Genomic DNA, 27,067 nt, shown 5'->3' on the forward strand with positions numbered 1-27,067 from the left:
ACTTATGCGAGTATAACCCTTTTGTAATAAACAAATCTTTTAAACGGTAATGTGCTATATGGAGTATTCTTTCATTTTATGGTATCTATAACGGATTGCGCTACTGTGTGTTCCTGGAGGTTTATTTAAATGGATCCATGATCTGGGAATTTGTCTCCGAAATTGTAAATAAAGGGTATATTGACAACTCTTAGAAAGGGGGTCACATATGTTCCGGTAAGGGCAGCATGTGCGTGTGGGTGACATTCTGGCTCTCTTGTCATCTCTATCTTTTAACACAGCATATGGGACCATCATTTTGATCAACCACTTTGAATTCTTCTGATTTTGGACTTCATATTTGTTTCTTCCTTGGTGGAACTCACTAATACTTCTCAATACTTATTTAATGTACCGGTAATTTGATTATTAACACAGTTTGTGTGTTTGTTAATTTAAGAGCTGCAATGTTTGTATATTGTATTTTATAGACTGGAAGGAACAATCACCAGATTTCAACCCTCTCCCCACCTCTTGGGAGTAAAGCTTAATTTGACAGTGGTTGCATTCCCATGAGGAGCCGAGATGACGAGGGGGGGGGGGGCTCTTTTCACAATTCCTGGCTGAGCCCCCCTGGAAGTTGAGACAGGGTCTGCAAGAGCAATGGAAGGGCAAAAGTGCCACAGAGGTTGAACTAAAGACTGGAACTTGGGCGCATTGGTATCAGACAAGTATAAGTACAGTAGGTAGGGAACTCAGAAGACACCATGCTCGGTTATAAGCAGGGTAAAGCCACAAGCTGTGTTTGGTAACAGCCGGGCAGGAAGGCACATAATCATAGGCATAATCAATATTAGGAACAAACAGAGGTTGGCAGAGTGAATAGGAAAAATCTTGGTCATAAGTCCTGGCCAATGTCTGTAACAGAAATGAGCAGCAAACTCAGGCAAGCAAGGACAATCCTGAAGAAGGTCAGATGAATGCCAGGTCAATAACTAGGTCAAGCATAATGTTTAGGATCAGGAATTGAGGGAACTCAGACTAAAAGCAGTATTAAACCAAAAGGAAATACTTTTATTTTATTACACCTTAGCATTTCTTAGTTGTGTTGGCTGCATCATTTCTTATTTTTTTAGGCTTTCATCCTTCTATTTTCTTACTTCTATTAAATGTGAATAGGTCATACATATTTTCAAAAAAATTAAAATCGAAAACTAAACACCTATTGCTAGCCCTGCACAAAAAAACATAGGTGCTACAAATAATAGCTTTTCCATCTAAAAGAATGCTAACAATGTTTTCTTTTATGTCAAACTATCCAGTGAACCTACAGCTGTCATCACAAATACTTTACCTTTCATTACACTTGCTAAGAAAAAAAAGTGTGATTGTAATCTAAAGAACATGTTGCCGAGTAGAGGGTTTCATATGGGGAAATGACTCAATGGGCCACTCTAGTAATATACATTGTAAAAACACTTGCAGAATACACAAAGAGGGTGAGACACCTGCAGCACTACTGAGTATTTAGTGCCATTTAAAAGTAGCTGTGGTAATATAGTAGAAAGTCATGCAGTATAGATGACCATACAAGTTTAATAAAAAATCAAATGATTCCAAAAAAAAAGTCAATCACAAAAGGTTGAAGTAGAAATCTTAAAATCTTTCAGCATATGGAACAATAGTGATAAGTCCTCAGGTTGGAAGAGTTGCTGGAGCTTTATTGATGTCTCCTAGTCCATGCAAAGACACAGGAAGGTTGTATGATATGAAGATGAGAGGGGGTGGAGAGCGCAACTCTTGCATGTATCCCCTGGAAACCACAACTCTTACTCAGGCGAGATGCTTGCTAACCCGGTGTCCAAAAAGGTCAAACGCTTCCCACTTTGCAAAATGGGGGCATTCCTTTGTGATGAAGAGGACTTGTCTGCAGGTTTGGGGGGCGCAGGGTTTCTGGTTAAACTGGGCACTTGGCTTGTGCCTGGCGGTTATAGCCTGGGCGTAACAAGCTTCCCTTCTTTTAATTTGCACCCTGCCCGCTAGCCACCATCATTAGAGTCTAGGTAAGAATCACATGTCCCTGGTCCTGCAGCCTCCTGGAATCCTTACATCACATCTCCCAAGAGGCACACAAAGTGGCCAGACAGTGGGCCTGGCATGTCATTGGTAGCGGACTACTTTCACCTAGAAGAGGCAGCCAGCTGGAACACCAGATGGCAGCAAGACAACACTGTATTGACTGTGGAGGTGAGTATGTTTTGAGGAGAACAAAGCAATACAGGTAAAATGAGGAGAAAAACCTATCAGGGGACGAAGTAATGTGCTAATAGATTGTATAGCTCTCCATACCTAAATTGGTATCATGCACTTGTCTATAAATTGCATGCCACACAATAAATAAGGAAACATTTCAAGTCCAAAAATAGCCTCTTCTCCTTTCTATCTTCACTGTATTGACTGTGCAGGCGTGTGTTTTATGTGTTTTGAGGAGAACACAGCAATACAGGTAAAAGAGGTGCAAAAAACCTACGAGGGGGTGAAGTAATGCTTTAAGGTGCTAATGAATAGTATAGCCCTCCATACCTAAATTGGTATCATTCACTTCTCTATAAATTGCATTCCACACAATAAGGACCAATTTCCTTGATACTCAGTTGACGCCTGTTATGGGGAAACGCGTCGGAGGAGCCCCTTCTGTAACCTCTGCACACACAAGCCAGTTGGTAAGGGTCTGTTCATTATTCAATCCACCGTTTTTAAACTTCATAACTGTAAGTGCGATTCTTGTTCTTTTGCATTAGAAATATTAAGGACCCTTTTTTCCATATGCTGGGCTGAATACCTGATAATTGTTTGGATGAGCATAAGGCTGAACCCTCCATGGATGATATCCTACCCCTTCTGAGACAAACAGGATTGTGTGGAAATAAAAAGCGGGTTTGATCTCTATAACCTGAAATCCAAAATCTCTGGTAAGAGCCGTGGGTTGGTGTGGGGACCTTTTTACATTGAGCACCCTGCCACTGTTTGTTGATTTTTGCACATCCAAATAACTGGACTATCTTTTAATGAAATTAAACTTTTATCACATGTTTATTTTTTATATTGACAGATTTTTGAAAATTGTCACATTATTTAAAGTTTCGATTATATTACCGTATATGCTTTTATTGATCATTTGTTTGGGAAGCGCACCTGGTCACTTTTCAAAAGTTACAAAGGATTGCAGGACAATTGTGACTGCACATTACCAATTCAAAACTTCAAAAAGCTTATGCTTAGCAGCCTAGCATGGTGTGCAGGAGATCCTCCTCTAAAATATTTCACTTGTATAATGCTCAGTCATACTCTATACTTGGGCCATGCTAGGCTACGGAGAGTGAATAAAAGTTTTGAAGTTGGATATCTTAATCAGTTCTTACAACTGACAGTGAACAAACACCCATGACAAATGTTTTAAACACATTATATAGATCTAAATTAGGTAGGTTATCCAGATACCGTATATATTTGAGTATAAGCCGAGGTTTCAGCACATTTTTTGGTGCTGAAAATGCTCCTCATGGCTTATACTCGAGTCACCTTTTTGCGCCTGATCTCCCGGACTTTGGGGACCGGACAAGTTTGTTGTCCGGTAGACCTATGGCCGGGGAGCACCGATTTTTCCAAGCCGGGCACCCCTTCCATAGACTCCCATGTTAAATGGTAATTTCTCCTGTGAATTTGGGGACTCGGTACCGGCCGGTTGTAGGTCTTCTGGACCCGAAACTTGGCAGACATGTATCCCCCCCCCCATTTCTCCTCTACAAGTGTGCAAAGTTTTTTGTCTGGGGGACCTATGGCTGGGGAGCACCAATTTTTCAAAGTTGGGCACCCATTCCATAGAATCTCATGTTAAACGTCCGTCTAGTCATGGGCACAGTGAGGCATGGGCACAGGGAGGCATGCAGATGGACACCCTAGGCTTATACTCGAGTCAATATGTTTTCCCAAAATTAGGTCCCTCGGCTTATACTCGAGTATATACGGTAAGCCTAATTGAACAAGCTCCAAGTCAGACATTTTATTTCCCAAATGGCAACAGAACCCTTTGGTATCCCCAGCAGTCAGGTGAAGAAAGATTTGAAGTTTCATGAGGAATTACCACAGGGAATTTTGTTTTTAAACATTTTATTATCTAATGCACAAAATTAGACTGCAAGTAAAACCACCTTCTCAAGTTTTTATTTCAGCAAATATCTTGTAAATAAAATCAGTTAACAATATAAAATAAAAATAAAACAAAAAAAGAGCTTGCCAGTAAAATTGAAAATTCTAATGTATTCTGTTGAAAAGAAGAGCACCATTTACACAGAATTCTTAATAGCCATTGGCTGCTGTGCGATATTCCTATATGAAAAATCAAACTACTACCAATTCACACACTCACACAAAGAAAAAAGTTTCACTATGGGTCAACCTTACAAATATTGCTATAAAAATCATTTCATTCTTACTTTGGCAGAACCATAAAAGCGTTATTTTAACTTGACAAGCTAATTTTAATTGCAGAGTTTTTACACTGTTATAGGAATCATCACCAACTCAAAGACTATATTGGGACTGATGGCATTAAACAAATACTTACATTTTTATTATACCTTCTTTATCATCATTTTAGAGAAGGTTGCTAAAGTGCTGGTCATTTTTTTTTTTTTGCGACTGCAAAAGATTGAAAATAAAAAGCATCCCTTTGGCACACAAAAATATTTTTATGATGATATTTTTAACCACAGAAAAATAAAAATGTGACAGACAATGCAGTTTAAGTATTAAATGGCCAGACCACCCAAAAGTAAGGTTTTATTTTTAAAGTCGCCTGTTGCAAAGAAATCCTAGTTCCTCGCTCCATCTTAGAACTTTGGAGTTTCTATCCACCTTAATGGGGAGTTTCGCTTATCTGATCACATTTTTCGGTAATAAAATTATGTTAGTTATCCAAGAGGAGCAGGAGAGTAAGAAGACTTTATGAAGACTATGACAGGTATGCAGATTTTGTAACTAAAGCACACAGATCTCACCGGTGAAGTCCCCAAGAGAAATAAGTGGATGTTGGATAGTATGTCTCTACAGTACTGATCAAAACCTAAAACATTGATTTTGGGTGGACTAGCCTCGTAAACTACATAAATAAAAATCAGTAGGACGTACTGAGTGGTAGTATACTCAGAGTGCTTTAATCTTTTTTGTCACCTGCTCCGGGGAGGCTTATAAAATATTAGATCAGTAATTTTCAAGCTGGTCTTTATGCACACAGAATGTGTACTTGTTATATTTTCTTAGGCACGCAGGTAAAATAATGAATGGGGTACTTTCTAAATATTTTTTTAAATTAACACCTGATAGAATGTATGGGAAATTAGTTGCACAATTTAGAAAACACTTTACCAGTGCATCCAAATGGCCATATGAAAACACGATAATCACACTAAGCCCCTATGCAACATTATTACAAACATGATGCTTTAAAAGGATTGTTCATATTTTTCCTTATTGGTTTACCTTGGTGGGACATGCCTGCATAGAATTAAAATAATAACAACTTCAAAGGTCAATTAAGGTATATATTATAGTGTCCAAAGTGTATTTGATTGACTTCTGCAATAGTGCATAATATATTTTTTGTTGTGCAATCTTTCCAAAGATGGCCATTGGTAGAAGAAAGGCATTATATACAGAAAGTCTTGTTCAAGTTCTAAACTATGTGCAAAAACCTATTAAAATGGAGCAACATTGGGTATTGATATCATAACCCATTGCTTCAAATTGAGGTTCTGAATATATTCCTGTTTATTTAACAGCACATTGGTAGATGTGCCTACTGGCCTAACAACTTATTAATGACACACCTTTCTTAGTGCTTACATTTTATGGCATTTATTTACCTCTATGACCTAAAGCTTAGCCCCAAATAACTTAAAAAAAACAATAAAAAAAACTTTATTTAACTACCACAATAACAAATTGAGTATTATGTTTAGAGCTACAGCCATATACCACCCCACCCTCCATGAAACAGCAATATGTAGATTTTTGTTAGAACTTTTGAGTCCCGTAGATAGATGCTGTTGCTGAATCACTTCAAGCTGGGAAGATCATGGCGGGTTCATATATCCTTCTTCTGAGGGGGATTCAGCTTCCTCATGCCTTTTATTCGAGACAAAAGCTGACTAATAAATTCCTGAAAAGAAAAATCAAGTAAATCAAACAGAACCCAAAATCATACACAATAAATCAATACCATGAATATAATTGTATCCTACTATTGGTAATACAAAACAAGAAATATTTCAGATGCCATCAAAAGAAGTCCAAATTAAAGTGTCCGAAAGGCGTGGGGAAAAATTAGATTATATAGAAAATATGTTCCAATACAGGGCTTGGGAGTGGGACTCATATGGGGAAATGACTCAATGGACCACTCTAGTACATTGTATAAATACTTGCAGAATACAAAAACAGAACGTGTGACACCTGCAGCACTACTGGAGTACTTGGTGCTTTTTAAAAGTAGTTGTGTTAATATAGTAGAAAGTCATGCAGTATAGATGGCCATACAAGCCTAATAAAAAAAATCTAATGATTCCAAAAAGCCAAGCACAAAAGGTTGGAGGAAAATGTTTTTTTAAAACCTTTTGGCATTTTGAACAATGGTGTCAATGTCTCGGGTTGGATGAGTTGCCAGAGCAGCATAGATGTCTTAGTCCATGCAAATACACAGGTAGGTTGTATGATATAAAGTTAAGAGGGGGAGGAGGGTGTAACTCTCGCATGTGTCCCCTGGAAACCACATCTTTTACCCAGGCGAGATGCTTTCTAACAAGGCGTGCAAAAAGGTAATTTCCCACTTTGCAAAATCAGGACATCTCTTCGTGTTGAAGAGGACTTTTCTGCAGGTTTGGGGGGGGGGGGGGGGCAGGGTTTCTGGTTAACCTGGGCACTTGGCTTGGAGGTTATTGCCTGGGGGTAACAACCTCCTCTTTTATTTTTCACATTGCCCCACTAGCCACCATCATTCCAGTCTAGGTCAGAATCACATATCACTGGTCCTGCAGCCTCCTGGGATACTTGCATTACATCTCCCAAGAGGCACAGAATCAGGCACACAAAGTGGCCAGAAAAAGGGCCTGGAGTGTAACTTTTCATATTTTTATTCTTGGGCTTAATCTTAAACTATAAAGCAGGGATCCCCAACACCTGGGGCCAGTGCCAGTCCGCGGCCTGTTGATAAGCGGGCCGTCGCACAGAGGAAGGCAAGGACTGTGGCTGTGTCATTTAGCAGCCTGTCTCTTCTCCCAGGAGCTACAGATTGGGACAGAGTGGGAGACTTTTCATATTAACAAGCAGGTTTTCACCTGCTTGTTAACATAAGTTTTGGCAGCTCCCACCCGCCACCTCGATCTGCAGCTCCTCCAATCCCCCTGTCCTGCTGATAGGATGACATTGGTGGCTGAACAGGAGACCTGTGAGAATAGACACAGGCTGATATCTGCCTCTGCCAAAAAGGTAAGACTGCAGGGGAGGCAGAGTTTTAAAGGGCACTGTTTGGTTAAAGAGGAATGGGGGGCCATGACTGCAAGGAGGACTGTGATGGGGGCCATGACTGCAAGGGGCACTGTGATGGGGGGGCCCCATGACTGCAAGGGGCACTGTGATGGAGGCGGGCCATGACTGCAAGGGGCACTGTGATGGAGGCGGGCCATGACTGCAAGGGGCACTGTGATGGGGGGCCGGCCATGACTGCAAGGGGCACTGTGATGGGGGGGCCCCATGACTGCAAGGGGCACTGTGATGGAGGAGGCCCATGACTGCAAGGGGCACTGTGATGGAGGAGGCCCATGACTGCAAGGGGCACTGTGATGGAGGAGGCCCATGACTGCAAGGGGCACTGTGATGGAGGAGGCCCATGACTGCAAGGGGCACTGTGATGGAGGAGGCCCATGACTGCAAGGGGCACTGTGATGGAGGAGGCCCATGACTGCAAGGGGCACTGTGATGGAGGAGGCCCATGACTGCAAGGGGCACTGTGATGGAGGAGGCCCATGACTGCAAGGGGCACTGTGATGGAGGAGGCCCATGACTGCAAGGGGCACTGTGATGGAGGAGGCGGGCCATGACTGCAAGGGGCACTGTGATGGAGGCGTGCCATGACTGCAAGGGGCACTGTGATGGGGGAGCTGTGGGGCACTGCTATAAAGGGGACTGAACTGTAATAATTGGTCACATTGGGACTGTGGACAACGATATAAAGGGGAGTTGTGAGACTCCGTGAGCCCACCCCCCCCCCCGTGGTCCTTGGAAAAATTACCTACACCAAATGCGGTCCCTGGTGTCAAAAAGTTGGGGACCGCTGCTATAAAGTATATCTAAAGATAAAACCTCTATATTTTTTGTGTCTCATAGGATAGATTCCCCAGTATTTATCTCCTGTTGACACTGCAGGGAGATCTCCTTAAAGTGTGGTAAAGTGTGCATTGCACATGGTTGAAGGGCGTTTGCAACGTTTCTCCAACCACTTGAATATGTTGAATAGTTTTCCTGTGTCTGCAAAGCAAACCATCATGACCGCAGCATGTAGACACCATTGTTCGCTGCCATTGATTAAGGGGGGCAGACGGGGGCACTAAAAAGTGCAACAAGTGTACCATTTTTAGGGTTTTTACATTTTTGTTATGACAACTTTTTGGGATATTCCCTAAGCATCCATTTAGAGTTTATCTTTCAAATGAAGGAAGGAGACTCTGGGCAGCTGCTCTAGGTTTCAGATGCATGAACTCAGGACTATAATAATTACAGCTTTTCTTTTGATATTGCTTTTAAAATCATTATGATTTTAGGTGTGCCAACTTTATGAAGTTACTATCTAAAGTTGTTAAGAATGCATTCTTTAGATCTTTGATTCCTGTGTTGCATGAAAGGTTTGTGTTTTATCGCTTTTGATAACAAAGTTTCGCACTGTAAACTGAATTTTTCCAGTTCTCTTCCGTGAGCTCCTTCACATTCCACTATATAAATAGAACAGAGGTGATAAACACAAGTGGTTCTATGTATATTGTGTTTAACTACTTGTCTACTAAAGTATGATTATAGTCCTCCTGGTAAACAAGAAGTTAAATTAAGCTTAGAGCTGCTAAACAAACGGTCTTTATGTTTAGCAGGCTCTGGTCTATCCAAACTCCCCCAGCAGTGGTTCCAGAGCCCACTTCCACCTCCTCTGGGAAGCCTAGGACCAAGCCTAGGACCATGGGGTAAATGCTGTCAGGAGGGAGTAGATCGAGGAAATTCAAGCCCAGATCTGTTCTGCAATTAATGGGCCCAGAAACGCTCAGCTCCGATAATTTCCAGGTTCAGAGCGCTCAGAATCCTGGCTGAAATGCTGCCAATCAAGCAAAGTCCTGCTGCAGCAGAAGGCACAGGAGACATTAGGGGTCTAATCTCCATAAAGAGAGCCTTTCACCTGTCAATGCCAACACATAGGGGCCTTATTAGCCCCTGTGTGATAGCAATAAAGTTAAATAAACAAAAAAAAAAATTTTGGTCCAATTTTCTCATCGTGTGTACTATTCTTTAGACTGCATCTGCATACTTTGTACAGATCAGTCATTCACCAGAAAGTGAAAGAAGGATAAGGATGACAGCATCAGAATTTACACATTTAAAACAAACCAGAAGTGTAAAGCTCCCATATGTCTATCCTGACAGATTTTTGCAGTCATCATTGTGGCTGTATAACTGCTTCCTGTAAGATGGCCATACGTTATTATGGGGTCAGAAACTGATGTACCTGAATGAAGCCATTTGGGTACTTATATAGCACCGTCAATTTACGCAGCGCTTTACATATACAATGTACATTCACATCAGTCCCTACCCTCAAGGAGTTTACAATCTAAGTTCCCTAAGGCCCCGTACACACGAGAGGATATCCGCTGGCGGATTTGGATCTGATGGCTGTACACACCATCAGATCGAAATCCGCGCGGAATACATCCGCGGTGACGTGTCGTGCCGTCGCCGCGACGATGACTTCCACGCATGCGTCAAATCATTACGACGCATGCGAGGGAGGGGAGCGGACGGACTGATCCGGTGAGTCTGTACAGACGACCGGATCAGTCCGCTGGACAGGATTCCAGCGGATAGATTTCTTCGCATGCTAAGAAATTTTTATCCGCTGGGAATCCGTCGGCTGGATTTTTATCCACCGGGAAATGTCCGCTCGGACGTACACACGACCGGATCTATCTGCTGGAACTGATCCGCGGATCAATCCCAGCGGATAGATCCGGTCGTCTGTACGAGGCCTAACTCACATTCATATACTATGGATCAAAATTCGGCCTGTTCAGCAGGTACCAGCTGAATTTCAAGCCACCTGTGGTCGACCAGATGTCGATCTACTGATGGACTTCTGTTCAACTGCCCTGTTGGTATTTTTTAGCTTGATCAGAACTGCAGCCAATTTTCTGCAGCTCTGATCTATGTATTCTGACAGTGGGGGAGTCTCACTGCTGTCAGAATACAGTGACACAATAGGGAGGATTACCCTATTGGATGGAGAAATTGAGAGTTTATTTCGTTAAACCAGCTGCTTAAATGAAAAAAATGTGACCCACATATGGCCAGCTTAAGCCAAATCACCGTACTTTTTTACCAGTGTCCATACAGACAGGCACATCTGTGGGTAGGGTTGCTGTTTACTCCTGTTAAACAGAGTTCATTGAATATCAGGGATTCACCAATATCGATATGAGTACTCGTGAAAATCCTCCCGATACCGAAACAGATACTTTGTGGTGCGATTGGCGTCCATACAAAATGAATGGGTACAAATCGCACTGCAAAGAATTGTATGAGATTTGAACAGGAATGCAGTGTCCCCCACTGCTCCTATGTATGTGAACCCAGTAAATAACTGAAGGGCCAAGTAGTGCAGCAATAGGCAGTTTTTAAAAATGTTGTAGCAACTCACAAAGTAAATATCTAGTCAAATCCATATCTGGAGTGTTCCCGTCCTACCGATGATAGCAAACCATGGCTGCTGGAGGTTCTCACAGGGCTGGAGGAGATGTCAGTACATAAACCCCGGAGAAGGAACCCCATGAACAGTTTTCGGGTATCAGGTAACTTCTGCTAACTATAGTGCATTGGAGGTCATTAGAAAAATGCCCCATAGAGTGCTGGTCAGTGGGAAGAATTCCCCTTTATAATGGTGGTTAGAATGCCACCTTTAAGCCTCATACACATGATCCAATTGTTGGCAGGGGATTGTCTGTTGACAGACTGTTGTCCTAAAATATGACCATTAGTACGCGTCTGACAATTGTTGTCCAACTTTCGGCCAACAAATGTTGGATGGCAGGCTAGTAAATTTTCGGTGGACAACGTTCTGTTGTCCGATTTTCATATCGTCAGTACACAAGTCTGTCACACAAAGGTTGAAAGTACAAACACGCATTCTCAAAATCAATGCTCAAACAAAAAATTAGCAGAAGGGGCCCAAAGGGTGGCGCTCAAGAGCTGAAATTCCTCGTAGTGCATCACTACGTTCGTGTTTGTTGGCTGCCAATTGTGTACCGGCAGTATGCAAGACAAGATCCAGACACACGTCCTTTGGATAAAAATCAGACGCTTGGTTGGCCAACAATCGTATCGTGTGTACGAGGCTTAGCAGATGGCTAAACACATTTTTGATATTGTGGCACTGGCTCTGCCAAGTGGCAAAAGACCTGGAACCACGAAGGAACTTCAGATGGAAAGTTGATTAGCCACAGCTCAAGGAACCTCTAGCAACTTCTGGAGGAACCATAGTGTTCCATGGGACTATGGTTGAGAAAGGCTGACAGATGTTGACAGAGCTAAAAATAAATTGTATAGTCAAATTGGAAAGTGTATTACCAGCTTTAGGAAGACCCTAAAACAATAATAAAGCAACACTGGGACCTTTCTTAGCTTTTTCATATCAGTGAAACTCCAGACACCACACAATGTGTTAAAGTGGAGTTCCACCCATAAATATAACATTACATCAGTAGTTTTAAAAAAATTTCATTAATCCTTTAAGAATTTTTTTTTTTTTTTTAGATGCCTTCAAAGTGTTGTTGCTAGGCAGAATAGTTAATCTTCCCACTTCCTGCACCTAGGTGCTTAAGCTTCCTAACCTACACCGCACAGACTCCTGGGAATGTAGTGGGTGTAACTTTCCAGGAGTCTGTGCACTCCCCAGTCTCGAATAATCATGTGACTTGGACAGTACAGGTGCTGAAACCTGATCTGAAACCTATTACACTGCTTGTGCAGCACTGAGCATGTGCGAGATCTGCAAGGCTGAAATCCAGGAAGTCATACAGTCTGGCTTCATGATGCCCACACTTAAGATGGCCCCAGTCAATTTCTATTTTATAAAGTGTCTAAATGCTGTAACAACCAAACAAAACGGACCTTAGTTTACAGACTAACTTTACTAGAATACATTAAGCTTGTGTATTACAGGGGTGTTTATATTTAAAAAGTGAAATTGTGGCCGGAACTCCGCTTTAAGTACCGGACATCATTTGTAATAAAGATATGTAATATGCAAAACACCTTGGCTATTTAAGGAGGGTGTATTTCACTCTGCACTTACTGTGCAGACACAATTGCCAGTAGTCAGCATGTTAGGCACCACTGGTTTGGGCTGTCAGAAATACACTATTATAGCAGTAAATCACTGCTGTAGCAAAATAAAAAAGCAGAAATCTATTCAATTCAAACTTGTGAGGGAAAGGGATGGTGTTGTGTACATGATGTAATTTCTTTCCCTATACCCTTGACTTGGTTATCTAAAGGTCCTGTACTGACCACCTTTCTACCTGCTGTCACTCCTGCATCCTGAATGTGAAAAGAACCCTCCTAAAATGTTAGAGACATCTTTCTAAACAGATGAATTAGCAGCAAAACGATTTAATAGGTTAAAGTGCCCTGCATACTGTGTTTCCCCGAAAACAAGACTGGGCCTTTTATTAATTTTGGCTATAAAAAAAACACACTAGGGCTTATTTTCGGGGAAACACGGTAGTACTTTGGACAAATGTCCTCTTCCACGCCCCCAGAGCTCTAAAGCAGTGGGCACTTCAAAGACTAAACCAATAATATATTGTAATTGATGTGAATGATGTGGTACTATTATTTACAGTAGAAATGTCTGAGAAAAAGACAAAACACTTACCTCTGTTGGTTTGTAGCATCCTACTAATGATTCCTAAAAATAATACAAGAAGAAACTTTTAATACTACCATATAATAAAACATAAGAGTTCACATACATACTGTATTAAAAATAACAAATCAGCATGTACTGTATGTCTACATCCTGTGGAAAAATAAAAAAAAGTTACCAGTGTCAGCTGGTATCATACCTTTGATACAAAATAAATGGGATCACCCTATATGGTGGAGTGTCAGTTCATCGTGACATGGCAAAAAACACAAAAAGTGGATGCAGTTAATCAGCTATTTGATTCTAAAATGTATGGCTAAACTTGTATTTTGCCTTTATTATGCCTTTGAGAACTCCTTTACACTAGTGGTTGGGTTTAAAAATCCAAAGGCTGAGCCATGTTTTTACCACCCCCCGACCTCTACCCCCATTTAGCTGTGAAAGCAGTGGCCAGAGGTGTACACATGCCGTGGCTGTGATGTTTTGGTTCGTGGTCATGACAGGAATTATACCCCTGTCGCTTTTGGTGGACGCTGTGTGCAATCCACTCAAGTGCCTCCTCACCTCCTGTCAAATGCTCTCTGAAGATCCAAACAAAGATCACTTTTGAGAGATCAAAGCAAGTGTAAACAAACCCTAAAGTATATATTTTTTGACAAACCTATTTGGCTAAAGGAAAGCGGGATCCCACAGTTATGGCACAAACATAATTCCGATGGCTCAAGTTTAACCAATGTAACTATGTAAAAAATTATGGCCCGGATTCACAAAGCACTTACGCCGACGTATCTCGAGATACACCGCGTAAGTGTAAATATGCACCGTCGTATCTGTGCGCCGTGCCCACAGAACTAAGATACGCCTTAAAACAGGCTTCAGTCCACCGGCGTAACTTGCCTACACGGGCGTAGAGTGGGCGCATATTTACGCTGGACGCATTTGGCGCTCCCATTGATTTTCTATTCAAATATATAAATGAGGGAGATACGGCGATTCACGAACGTACTTGCGCCCGGCGCATAATATACGCGGTTTGCGCAAGTCGTACGTCCGGCGTAAAGTTATTCCTCATCTATGAGGCGCAACCCATGCAAAGGTATGGACCAGGGAACACAAGCCGTCGTACTTTACGTTGTTTACGTAGTACGTGAATAGGGCTGGGTGTAGGTTACGTTCACACCGTAGGCAGCGTTTTGACGTATCTCAGCCAGTTGTTTCGACGTGATTGTGAGAATGCGCACTGGGATACGTCCACGGGACGGCGCATGCGCCGTTCATTTTAAGAACTTGTCTGGCACTCGGCCCATCATTTGCATGGGGTCACGCCTCATTAGCATGGCTCACGCCCACTTCCACCTACGCAGGCTTACGCCGAGGAAACCCAGCGCAGTTTGGGAGGCAAGTGCTTTGTGAATTCTGTGCTTGCCTCTTTGCACTGCGTCGGCGTAGCGTATATTAGATACGCTACAGCGGCATAAATATGCGCCGATGTATGTGAATATGTCTATACTATGGCTGATTAGGAATTGCAGGCAAAAATCTGAGCAATTCTACATGCGATTTCAAATTGTGGCAAAAAACACGCAACGTGTGTTCAGTTGCAATTCATCTTGAATTGGTGGTGCGACTTTGCAGCAATGGTCATGTAACTCGTGAAAAAATCGTGAAAGGTAACCACCAGTGTTTCCGCTACACAATGTGCAAACAGGGCCAGTCAAATACTCACAAACACTGCTTTAACAGCAGAATGTGGCAGTACTACTAGAGTAGAATTGTTTATATAAAGAACATGAAAACATGCGGGCAGCCACTTCGGAGCTTTACCAACATTTTTCGGGCGCTGGCAGTGTGAAAGGGCTCTGAAAGCACTCAGGCTTTCACATTGGGATTGCAGATGAGGCTTCTTTCAGATGCTTTTTTTAACGCCAAAGCAATTGAAAAACGCCTCAGTGGGAAAGGGGTCTTATTCTGGGATACGTCCCTCCAACTCTCTGGGAAGGTTTCTTGGAAACTTCAAATTCTGGATGCAAAACAGCCTATTTATCGTTATGTTTGATTTTTAATCAAATGTACATGGAACTTCCACTTAACCCTTCAGTAAAGCCCACTACAGATGTACCTAAATGAATATGGTTCAGTAGAAACCAACCATAATTTGTAATGTGTGTAATGTCTGTTCAACAGAAGCCAGTCCTCTAACTGACGTCTACTGAACGGTCTTGCTGGAAAACCTGAATTTGATCATGCCACTGGCTGCAGGGGTTGATATGAGTATTCTGAATACAACAGCTCAGTGGAAAGATCCTTGCATTACACATTGTTGTGTTATGTGGACATCAGTTTTTTTTTCCATTCAACCCACTGTGCTTAACAGAAAAACTTTAACGTTTATACCCAGCTTAACATATCTTACGCCAACTAATCTTGAGCAAAGAAAACAATTGCAACATAGATATTAAACATTCTACATACTACATACATTTTACACTACTCTTTGTTCAGTATCTTCTATGGGGCAGATCCACAGAGATCTGCACCGGCGCAGCGTATGGGAGATACGCTACGCCGCTGTAACTTACTTTTTTAAACTTCGAATCCTCAAAGAATTTGCGCCATAAGTTACGGCGGCGTAGTCTATCTCTCGCGGCGTAAGGGCGCCCAATTAAAAATCGGCGAGTAGGGGGCGTGTTTCATTTAAATGAAGCGCGTCCCCGCGCCGAATGAACTGCGCATGCGCCGTCACGAAATATCCCGACGTGCATTGCGTTAAATGACGTCGCAAGGACGTCATATTTTTTAACATAGACGTCAATTACGTCCATCCCGATTCACGGACGACTTACGCAAAAAAAAAAAAAAAATTCAAAATAAACGCGGGAACGACGGCCATACTTTAACATGGCAAGTCTAACTACTGTATACGCCGCAAAACACCAGCTTTAAACTATACGCCGGAAAAAGCCGACTAGAGACGACGTAAGAGAATGCGACAGCCGCGCGTACATTCGTGGATCGTCGAAAATAGCCAATTTGCATACTCGATGCGGAAAACGACGAGAACTCCACCCAGCGGACGCCGAAGTATTGCATCCAAGATCCGAAGGTGTACGAAGCCGTACGCCTGTTGCCGTCGTATCTTGGTTTGAGGATTCAAACCAAAGATACGACGTGGGAAATTTGAAAGTACGCCGGCGTATCAGTAGATACGCCTGCGTACTCTCTCTGTGGATCTGCCCCTATATCTATATACACTATATTACCAAAAGTATTGGGACACCTGCCTTTACTTGCACATGAACTTTAACAGAATCCCAGTCTTAGTCTGTAGGGTTTAATATTGAGTTGGCCCACCCTTTTCAGTTTTAACAGCTTCAGCTGTTCTGGAAAGGTTGTTCACAAGGTTTAGGAGTGTCTATGGGAATGTTTGACCCCAAACTCGCTTATCCATGTCTTTATGGACCTTGCTTTGCGTACTGGTCCAAATCATTTGGTGAAGGGGGTTCATGGTGTGGGGATGTTTTTCAGGGGTTGGGCTTGGCCCATTCTTTTCAGTGAAGGAAACTCTTAAGGCGTCAGCATACCAAAAAATGTTGGATAATTTTATGCTCCCAACTTTGTGGGAACAATACCTTCCTGTTCCAACAGGACTGTGCACCAGTGCGCAAAGCAAGTTCCATAAAGACATGAATGTGCGAGTTTGGGGTGGAGGAACTTGACCGGTCTGCACAGAGTCCTGACGGCAACCCAACAGAACACCTTTGGAATGCATAAGAGCAGAGACTGCGAGCCAGACCTTTTCGTTCACAAAATATTGAACCCTACTGCCTAAGACTGGGGTGCCAATAAAGTTCATGTGCGTGTAAAGGCAGTCCCAATACTTTTGGTAATATAGTTTCTGTGGGGCAGCAGCAGTCTGCATTGGTCTGACATGCCCTCTACTGAGTCCAACTTATTGCTCTGCAATCAACAAAGTTCATGCTCTCTGCTTATTGGACAGCTCTGGTTCTGACTCAGCAGGGGATGTGTCCGACCTCTGCAAAGAGATCACTGCTTCCATTCAGAGAGCAAGGGTCCTTCTCTACTGCGTGCTGGAAGAGACCACTTTTTAAGAAAGAAAACGGTATGACTTTGGTACACCTTGAATGTAATTAGCCCAGAAATATACAGTATATAGCTATATTAAAATAAAAGTTAACTACTAGCCGACCAGCCACCGTCATTATACGGCGGCAGGTCGGCTCTTCTGGGCGAGAGCCCGTAGCTATACGTCCGCTCCTCGAGCGGCCACTAGGAGCGCGTGCGCGCCGCCGGAGGCGCGCGCCCCCGACTCCCGTGCGTGTGCCCGGCGGGCTCGATCGCCGCCGGGCACACGCGATCGCTCTTTACAGAGCGGGGACCGGGAGCTGTGTGTGTAAACACACAGCTCTCGGTCCTGTCAGCAGGGGAAATGCTGATCTTCTGTTCATACAATGTATGAACAGAGGATCAGCGTTTCCCCTAGTGAGGCCACTCCCCCCCCACAGTAAGAACACACAAGGGACATACTTAACCCCTTCACTGCCAGTGGCATTTTTATAGTAATCCAATGCATTTTTATAGCACTGATCGCTATAAAAATGCCAATGGTCCCAAAAATGTGTCAAAAGTGTCCAAAGTGTCCGCCATAATGTCGCAGTACCGAAAAAAAAATAAAAATCGCCGCCATTACTAGTAAAAATATATTAATAAAAATGCCATAAAAATACCCCCTATTTTGTAAACGCTATAACTTTTGCGCAAACCAATCAATAAACGCTTATTGCGATTTTTTTTACGAAAAATAGGTAGAAGAATACGTATCGGCCTAAACTGAGGGAAAAAAATGTTTTTTTATATATTTTTGGGGGATATTTATTACAGCAAAAAGTAAAAAATATTTTTTTTTTCAAAATTGTCGCTCTATTTTTGTTTATAGCGCAAAAAATAAAAACCGCAGAGGTGATAAAATACCACCAAAAGAAAGCTCTATTTGTGGGGAAAAAAGGACGCCAATTTTGTTTGGGAGCCACGTCGCACGACCGCGCAATTGTCAGTTAAAGCGGCGCAGTCCCGAATGGCAAAAAGTGCTCTGGTCTTTGACCAGCAATATGGTCCGGGGGTTAAGTGGCTAAATTGGGCTTTAATGTTGACCAGGGCTCACAAAAGTAGGATTTCGTCTAAGGGCTCTTTCACACGTCCGTTCCGTTCGTCCGTTTTTTGGACGTCCGTTAACGGACCGCAATGCTTCCCTATGGGTTAACGTCCGTTAGCGGATGAGCATCCGCTAACGTCCGTTAGCATCCGTTTGCGTTAAGTTCCGTTTTTTTGGACGGAAGAAAACCCTATTTTTCTTCCGTCAAAAAAATGGAACGGACGAAAAACGGATGATCCGTTTACCATCCGATCCGCCAACGTCGTGTGCGGCGTTTGGAATGAATCCTGAGGGGGAAGTCCCCGCCGGATTTTAAATAAAAATCCGGCATGGGTTCCCCCCCTCGGGAGCATACCGGGCCCTTAGGTCTGGTATGGGTTGCAAGGAGACCCCCCTACGCCGAAAAAACGGCGTGGGGGGTCCCCCTACAATCCATACCAGTCCCGTATCCAAAGCACGCTACCCGGCCGGCCAGGAAAGGAGTGGGGACGAGCGAGCGCCCCCCCTCTCCTGAGCTGTACCGGGCTGCATGCCCTCAACATGGGGGGGGGTTGGGTGCTCTGGGGCAGGGGGGCGCACTGCGGCCCCCCCCACCCCAGAGCACCCTGTCCCCATGTTGATGAGGACAGGGCCCCTTCCCAACAACCCTGGCCGTTGGTTGTCGGGGTATGCGGGCGGGAGGCTTATCGGAATCTGGGAGCCCCCTTTAATAAGGGGGCCCCCAGATACCAGCCCCCCACCCTAAGTGAATGGATATGGGGTACATCGTACCCCTACCCATTCACCTGGAGGCAAAAAGTTAAAGTTAATAAACACGACACAAGGGTTTTTAAAATAATTTATTAGTCTGCTCCGGAGGCCCCCCTGTCTTCTTTATTAGCTCTTTCACCAGGGGGGGGGGCTTCTTCTTTGACGTCTTCGGGTGGGGGCCGCTCTTCTTCGCCGCCGTCTGGTTCTCTTCCACCGCCGGGGGGGGGGGTCGCTTTTATAAAAGCGCCCCCCCCGGCGGGTTTCCTCCGACGTCTTCGGCGGGGGGTGGTGTGCTTCTTCTTCCGGAGGTCTTCTCTGCTCTCCGGGGGTCTTCTTCTATGTTTGCCGCTCTCCGCTGTTGACTCGGCGCACCCCGGTTCTTCCTCCCGCTGTCCGGTGCCTTCTCCTTCTGTGCTGTGACGTCTTCTGCTTCTTCTTCTCCCGATGTTGACACGTCGCCTCTTCTCGCTGCAATGACGGGTGCGCGGCTTGCATCTTACTTATATAGGCCTCACAGTCCCATCATGCTCCGATACCTACCCACGTGATACCTACCCACGTGGGTAGGTACCGGAGCATGATGGGACTGTGAGGCCTATATAAGTAAGATGCAAGCCGCGCACCCGTCATTGCAGCGAGAGGAGGCGACGTGTCAACATCGGGAGAAGAGAAGAAGAAGCAGAAGACGTCACAGCACAGAAGAAGAAGAAGGCACCGGACAGCGGGAGGAAGAACCGGGGTGCGCCGAGTCAACAGCGGAGAGCGGCAAACATAGAAGAAGACCCCCGGAGAGCGTAGAAGGCCCCCGGATAGCGGAAGAAGAAGCACACCACCCCCCGCCGAAGACGTCAGAGGAAACCCGCCGGGGGGGAAGAGAACCAGACGGCGGCGAAGAAGAGCGGCCCCCAACCGAAGACGTCAACGAAGAAGCCCCCCCTGGTGAAAGAGCTAATAAAGAAGACGGGGGGGGGGGCCTCCGGAGCAGACTAATAAATTATTTTAAAAACCCTTGTGTCGCGTTTATTAACTTTAACTTTTTGCCTCCAGGTGAATGGGTAGGGGAACGATGTACCCCATATCCATTCACTTAGGATGGGGGGCCGGTATCTGGGGGGCCCCCTTATTAAAGGGGGCTCCCAGATTCCGATAAGCCTCCCGCCCGCATACCCCGACAACCAACGGCCAGGGTTGTCGCGAAGGGGCCCTGTCCTCATCAACATGGGGACAGGGTGCTCTGGGGTGGGGGGGCCGCAGTGCGCCCCCCTGCCCCAGAGCACCCAACCCCCCCCATGTTGAGGGCATGCAGCCCGGTACGGCTCAGGAGGGGGGGGGGGCGCTCGCTCGTCCCCACTCCTTTCCTGGCCGGCCGGGTAGCGTGCTTTGGATACGGGTCTGGTATGGATTGTAGGGGGACCCCTACGCCGTTTTTTCGGCGTAGGGGGGTCTCCTTACAACCCATACCAGACCTAAGGGCCCGGTATGCTCCTGAGGGGGGGAACCCATGCCGGATTTTTATTTAAAATCCGGCGGGGACTTTCCCCTCAGGATTCATACCAAACGCCGCACACGTGTAGAATTGGCGGGAATCCAAGTCGGATCTCCCGTCGCTTCTATGACGTTCTTGCTGGAATGTGCTTTTACTATTCCAGCGAGTGCGAGATGTCGGCACCCTGTCGCCGAGAATCAGCGCGATGCCGTCGTGCTAAAAACACATTCTCAGCGGCAGGCACTGTATGTAAAAAGCCCCCCCCCCCACAAAAAAAAAAAAACGGATGAAAAAACTGATGGAAAAACGGATCAGCTGATGAAAAAAAAAACTGATCTAAAAAACTGAACTGACGTGTGAAAGAGCCCTAAGACAGGTTTTAGGTCCTGCTACAGGCACTGCATTTTTCTTTTGGTATCTCACATATCTAAGCTTTTTCTGTATTTTGAGCACCTAACACACCCAAAATGAACTCCCACTTCTGCATCTGTAAGCAGATTTTTGTCAGTGATTGCTCTTCAACAAGCACAACACAATCCACTGCCATATTTGTTTAACAAGGATAGTGGCACAAACTAAACCCACTTAAAGGAGGAGCTTAATAGGCTGGAAATCCTCCTTGGGTACCAAGTAGTGACTGACTGTATGATGTGCTTGTTATTGCTCTTTAGCAGAAATGAACCAATAGCTGTAAATGATCAAAATCAGAAACATCACAGGCCAGCTATGATCAGCTTTACTTTTCTAGTAGCAGTAGTTTATAATGATGTTTATGTACCCGTAGTTTGACAACTCGTTCTTCTTCACTGGATGCATCGAGAAGATCATCTATGTCTATTTCTACGTCCGGCATTTCTTCTTCCTACAAAAGTAAAAAAGAAACAAATTTATTTAAATACCCCAACTAATAAAACGGAATTACTGTTCAATTGCATTCTTGCATTTATCATACATAAAATATTTTCTTTTTTATCCAATATCAGTATTTGCTAGTGTTGTATTAACGTAGTAGTATAAAGAAACCTATTCGAAAATAAAACTACTCAGAGACGTGAAAGCATTTATCAGACCCATCTTTTGTATGAAGAATTTTAAAAGATCATGCCATAGTTATCAATGTAAAAGTAAACAGACATGTGACTGTGCTAGAACATTAAACTGGTGCTTCAAGATATGGCAAATGCACTTGTGTTATTTGAGTGATCCTTCAGGCTACTTTCACATTGAGATGCTTTACAGGCGCTATAGCGCTAAAAATAGCGCCTGCAAAGGCGCCTCTCCTGTTACTCCAGTGTGAAAGCCTGAGTGCTTTCACACTGGAGAGGTGTGCTGGTAGGACGCTAAAAAATGTTCTGCAAGCAGCATATTTGAGGCGCTTTAGGAGCAGTGTATACATCTCTCCTAAAGCGCCTCAAAGTGCCCCTACCCATTGTGGGGGTCAAAAGCAGCCGAAAAGAGCCACTAAAAACAATAAAGTGTCGGTAAAAATAGCGGCGCTTTATCGCCAATGCCCCAGTGTGAAAGTGCCCTTAAAGTGATTGTAAAGTCTCCTTTTTTTTTATTTAAATAAAAAACATGTTATACTTACCTACTCTGTTGCAGTGCATTTGCACAGGGCAGCGCAATCCTCCTCTGGTCCCTCTTCTGTGCTCTAGGCCCCTCCCTCCTGTTAAGTGCCCCCACAGCAAGCAGCTGGCTATGGGGGCACCAGAGCCGAGTCATAGCTCCCTGTGTCCATTAACCACTTAACCACCAGCCGCCGTCATATAACGGCGGCAAGGTGGTTGCTTAACTGGGGGTCGCCGTTAAACGGCGCCCACCAGAAGCAGTAATGCGCGCCGCCTCGGGCGCGCACACTGAAAATTCTGTGCACGCCGGGTCTATGAGACACGGCGCTACACAGATCTCGGTAACTGACCGACAACAGCGGTCTTTTACCATGTGATCGCGCCGTCCAATGACGGCGCGATCACAGGTAAACAAACCGGCGTCATTTGATGACGCCGGTTCCTCCCTCCTCTCGCTGTACCGATCGGTACAGTGTGAGAGGAGAGCGCGGATGGCAGCAGCACTGTGGGATGGATCTGTGACTATTGCAGTCACAGATCCAGCCATCTCTGCAGTACCCCCCGCGCGATACTCTGCAGTACCCCCCCCCGCGCGATACTCTGCAGTACCCCCCCCCCCCCCGCGCGATACTCTGCAGTACCCCCCCCCCCGCGCGATACTCTGCAGTACACCCCCCCCCCCCCCGCGCGATACTACTCTGCAGTACCCCCCCCCCCCGCGCGATACTCTGCAGTACCCCCCCCCCCCCCCCCCCCCCCGCGCGATACTCTCCAGTACCCCCCCCCCCCGCGCGATACTCTGCAGTACCCCCCCCCCCCCCCGCGCGATACTCTGCAGTACCCCCCCCCCCCCCCCGCGCGATACTCTGCAGTACCCCCCCCCCCCGCGCGATACTCTGCAGTACCCCCCCCCCCCGCGCGATACTCTGCAGTACCCCCCCCCCCCCGCGCGATACTCTGCAGTACCCCCCCCCCGCGCGATACTCTGCAGTACCCCCCCCCCCGCGCGATACTCTGCAGTACCCCCCCCCGCGCGATACTCTGCAGTACCCCCCCCCCGCGCGATACTCTGCAGTACCCCCCCCCCCCGCGCGATACTCTGCAGTACCCCCCCCCCCCGCGCGATACTCTGCAGTACCCCCCCCCCCCCGCGCGATACTCTGCAGTACCCCCCCCCCCCCGCGCGATACTCTGCAGTACCCCCCCCCCCCCCCGCGCGATACTCTGCAGTACCCCCCCCCCCCCGCGCGATACTCTGCAGTAACCCCCCGCCCCGCGCGATACTCTGCAGTAACCCCCCCCCCGCGCGATACTCTGCAGTAACCCCCCCCCCCGCGCGATACTCTGCAGTAACCCCCCCCCCCGCGCGATACTCTGCAGTACCCCCCCCCGCGCGATACTCTGCAGTACCCCCCCCTGCGCGATACTCTGCAGTACCCCCCCCCGCGCGATACTCTGCAGTACCCCCCCCCGCGCGATACTCTGCAGTACCCCCCCCGCACCAATACTCTGCAGTACCCCCCGCACCAATACTCTGCAATACCCCCCGCACCAATACTCTGCAATACCCCCCGCACCAATACTCTGCAATACCCCCCGCACCAATACTCTGCAATACCCCCCGCACCAATACTCTGCAATACCCCCCGCACCAATACTCTGCAATACCCCCCGCACCAATACTCTGCAATACCCCCCGCACCAATACTCTGCAATACCCCCCGCACCAATACTCTGCAATACCCCCCGCACCAATACTCTGCAATACCCCCCGCACCAATACTCTGCAATACCCCCCGCACCAATACATTGCAATACCCCGGCCAATACTCTGCAATACCCAGAAAATACTCTGGGGGAAAAAAAAAAATGTGTTTTAACCACTTCCCGCCCACGTCATATGAGGTCCTTGACTTTGTGCAGGGATATCTAAATGATGCCTGCAGCTACAGGCATCATTCAGATATCATTTTTTTCAGCCAGCGATTCTCTACACCATAAGAATGATCATGGCGGCTGTTCCGCCTCTTGATCGTTCTTACGGGAGGCAAAAGTGGACGTCCCCACCTCCGTTCGCCCTCCGGTGCTTCTTCTGACTCACCGCTGCGATCGAAGCCAGGATCGTTTTTTTTTTGTTTGTTTTTTTTCAGGCTTCCCAGCCTAGAGGTGAGATGTGGGGTCTTATTGACCCCATATCTCACTGTAAAGAGGACCTGTCATGCTATATTCCTATTACAAGGGATGTTTACATTCCTTGTAATTGGAATAAAAGTGATCAAAACATTTATTTTTGGGGAAAAACGTGTCAAACTAAAATAAATAAAGTAAAATGAACAATAAAAATAAAAAATAAATATTTAAAGCGCCCCTGTTCCCGCGTGCTCGTATACAGAAGCGAATGTGCACGTAAGTCCCGCCCACATATGAAAACGGTGTTCAAACCACACATGTGGGGTATCGCTGCGAACGTTAGAGCGAGAGCAATCATTTTGGCCCCAGACCTCCTCTGTAACTAAAAACATGTAACCAGTAAAAACATTTAAAACGTCGCCTATGGGGATTTTTAAGTAGCGAAGTTTGGCGCCATTCCACAAGCGTGTGCAATATTGAAGGGTGACATGTTGGGTATCTATTTACTCGGCGTAACTTTATCTTTCATATTATGCAAAAACATTGGGCTAACTTTAATGTTTTTTTTTTTTAAAAGCACAAAACTGTTTTATTTCCCCAAAAAATGCGTTCGAAAAATTGCTGTGCAAATACCATGCGTGATAAAAAGTTGCAACGACCGCCATTGCATTCTCTAGGGTCTTTGCTAAAAAAAGCATATATAATGTTTTGGGGTTCTATGTAATTTTCTAGCAAATAAATGATGATTTTTACATGTAGGAGAGGAATGTCAGAATTGGTCTGGGTGTTCCAGAACGCCTGATGGTGCTCCCTGCATGTTGGGCCTCTGTATGTGGCCACGCTGTGTAAAAGTCTCACACATGTGGTATCGCCATACTCGGGAGGAATAGCAGAATGTGTTTTGGGGTGTATTTTGTGGTATGAATATGCTGTGTGCGAGAAATAACCTGCTAATATGAAACTTTTGTGGAAAAAAAATAAAAATAAAAAAAAACCTTGATTTTGCAAAGAATTGTGGGAAAAAATTACAACTTCAAAAAACTCACCATGCCTCTTTCTAAATACCTTGGAATGTCTTTCCAAAAAGGGGTCATTTAGGGGGTATTTGTACTTTTCTGGCATGTTAGGGTCTCAAGAAATGAGAAAGGCTGTCAGTACTTCAGATGTGATCAAATTGATAAATTTTCAGTAATTGGTACCATAGCTTGTAGACCCTATAACTTTCACCCAGACTAAATAATAACCCAATTTTTTTTTTTAACCAAAGATATGTAGCAGTATACATTTTAGGCCAAATTTATGAAGAAAAATTCATTTTTTGCAAAATTTTATAATAGAAATTAAAAAAAATTCATTTTTTTACAAAATTTTCGTTCTTTTTTCATTATTAGCGGAAAAAATAAAAACCGCAGAGGTGATCAAATACCTACAAAAGAAAGCTCTATTTGTGGGAAAAAAAGGGCAAAAATTTCATTTGGTTACAGTGTTGTATGACTGAGTTATTGTCATTCAAAATGTGAGAGCACCGAAAGCTGAAAATTGGTCTGGTTATTAAGGGTGTTTAAGTGCCCAGTTGTCAAGTGGTTAAGACATGACGCTTTGGTTCGGGCCCGCCCCATCTCTCTCCTGATTGGCTAACTGACTTTGATTGACAGCAGTAGGAGCCAATGGCACGGCTGCTGATGCTCAGACAATCAGGAGGGGAGTAAGACACTCGTGGACATCGCTGGAAAGTGATGGGGCTCAGGTAAATATTGGTGGGGGCTGAGGGGGGTTGCTGCTCACAGAAGGCTTTTTATCTTAATGCATAGAATACAAAAAAATAACAAACCTCCTGACTTTACAACCCCTTTAAGTACTTTAAGATGCATTAGCAGATATGTGGAAAAGTTGCTCATCCAATGAAAGATGGGTAATACCTCCTGAATTTCTGAAAACATTAAATTTAAGAAAGATCTTTTGTCTCTTTTTAGACCACTGTGCAACTTCATATTTTAGGGCTATAGGTAGCTTATGCAAGTCACTATCACACACACTACTGTAACTACTTGCCGGTAAGTGGCAACTGATGATAGAGCAACCCAAAGAAAAAGGCGCTTACTTTGTAAGCTTAACCATGTGACCTATGACGATGTCTGTTACAATGAAACACGGTGGGCAGAGCCAACAGTCACATTATTCTGCCCACCATCTAAGTACTGCGAGGCTTCCAATGCTGGTCTCTATTTTTCCTTTTGTGAATATCATTACTAAATTAATGCTCATTGCTTTCTACAATACTGCACGTGCCCCTCCTTGTCTTTTATGGTGGTATATTCTGGCGGAGAGGTCCATCATTATTATTGGGCTATGAAGGTGATGTTGATTTTCCGGCTGGAGAAGCTGGGACCTTCTATTACACAAGTGCTTATGATCTCCTATAACCTAGAGGTCCATTTGTCTGGTATGATTTTTCAAGAGATAGGATTTTTTCGGCAGATTTTTTGTCTTCAGATTTACCAAAACCATATAATATGAGGTATTAGACAATAAAACCTTTTCTTTCATTCTGAAGTCCTGCATCTACTAGCTGGAATTAATCATGGAAAACAGTATCTAAAGATGATCCAATTTGTGGAAAAACAATTCACTGGTACTAAATTTGAAAAGGTGTTAAATATCAATGGTACAAGTATAGGTTCAGATCTGAGCTTTGAATACCATGTATTTCTATAAATAAGAAACAGCACTTAGGTGCTAAGCTGATA

At 44.8% G+C, this 27,067-nt stretch overlaps 1 protein-coding gene across 1 annotated transcript in view; it reads right to left on the reverse strand.

Moving 5' to 3' along the window:
* Positions 1-4,181: 4,181 nt before the first annotated feature.
* PPP1R14C (protein phosphatase 1 regulatory inhibitor subunit 14C) overlaps positions 4,182-27,067 on the reverse strand; it is a 116,619-nt gene continuing 93,733 nt past the window's right edge. Inside the window, exons 2-4 of the mRNA XM_040350859.1 lie at positions 21,401-21,484; positions 13,226-13,258; positions 4,182-6,199 (exon numbers count right to left, since the gene is read on the reverse strand). Of these exons, the coding sequence (XP_040206793.1) occupies positions 6,125-6,199; positions 13,226-13,258; positions 21,401-21,484 (192 nt within the window). The 3' untranslated portion in view covers positions 4,182-6,124. The remainder of the gene's footprint in view (positions 6,200-13,225; positions 13,259-21,400; positions 21,485-27,067) is intronic.

This window comes from Rana temporaria, chromosome 4 (assembly GCF_905171775.1).
Source record: "Rana temporaria chromosome 4, aRanTem1.1, whole genome shotgun sequence".
Taxonomy (NCBI): domain Eukaryota; kingdom Metazoa; phylum Chordata; class Amphibia; order Anura; family Ranidae; genus Rana; species Rana temporaria.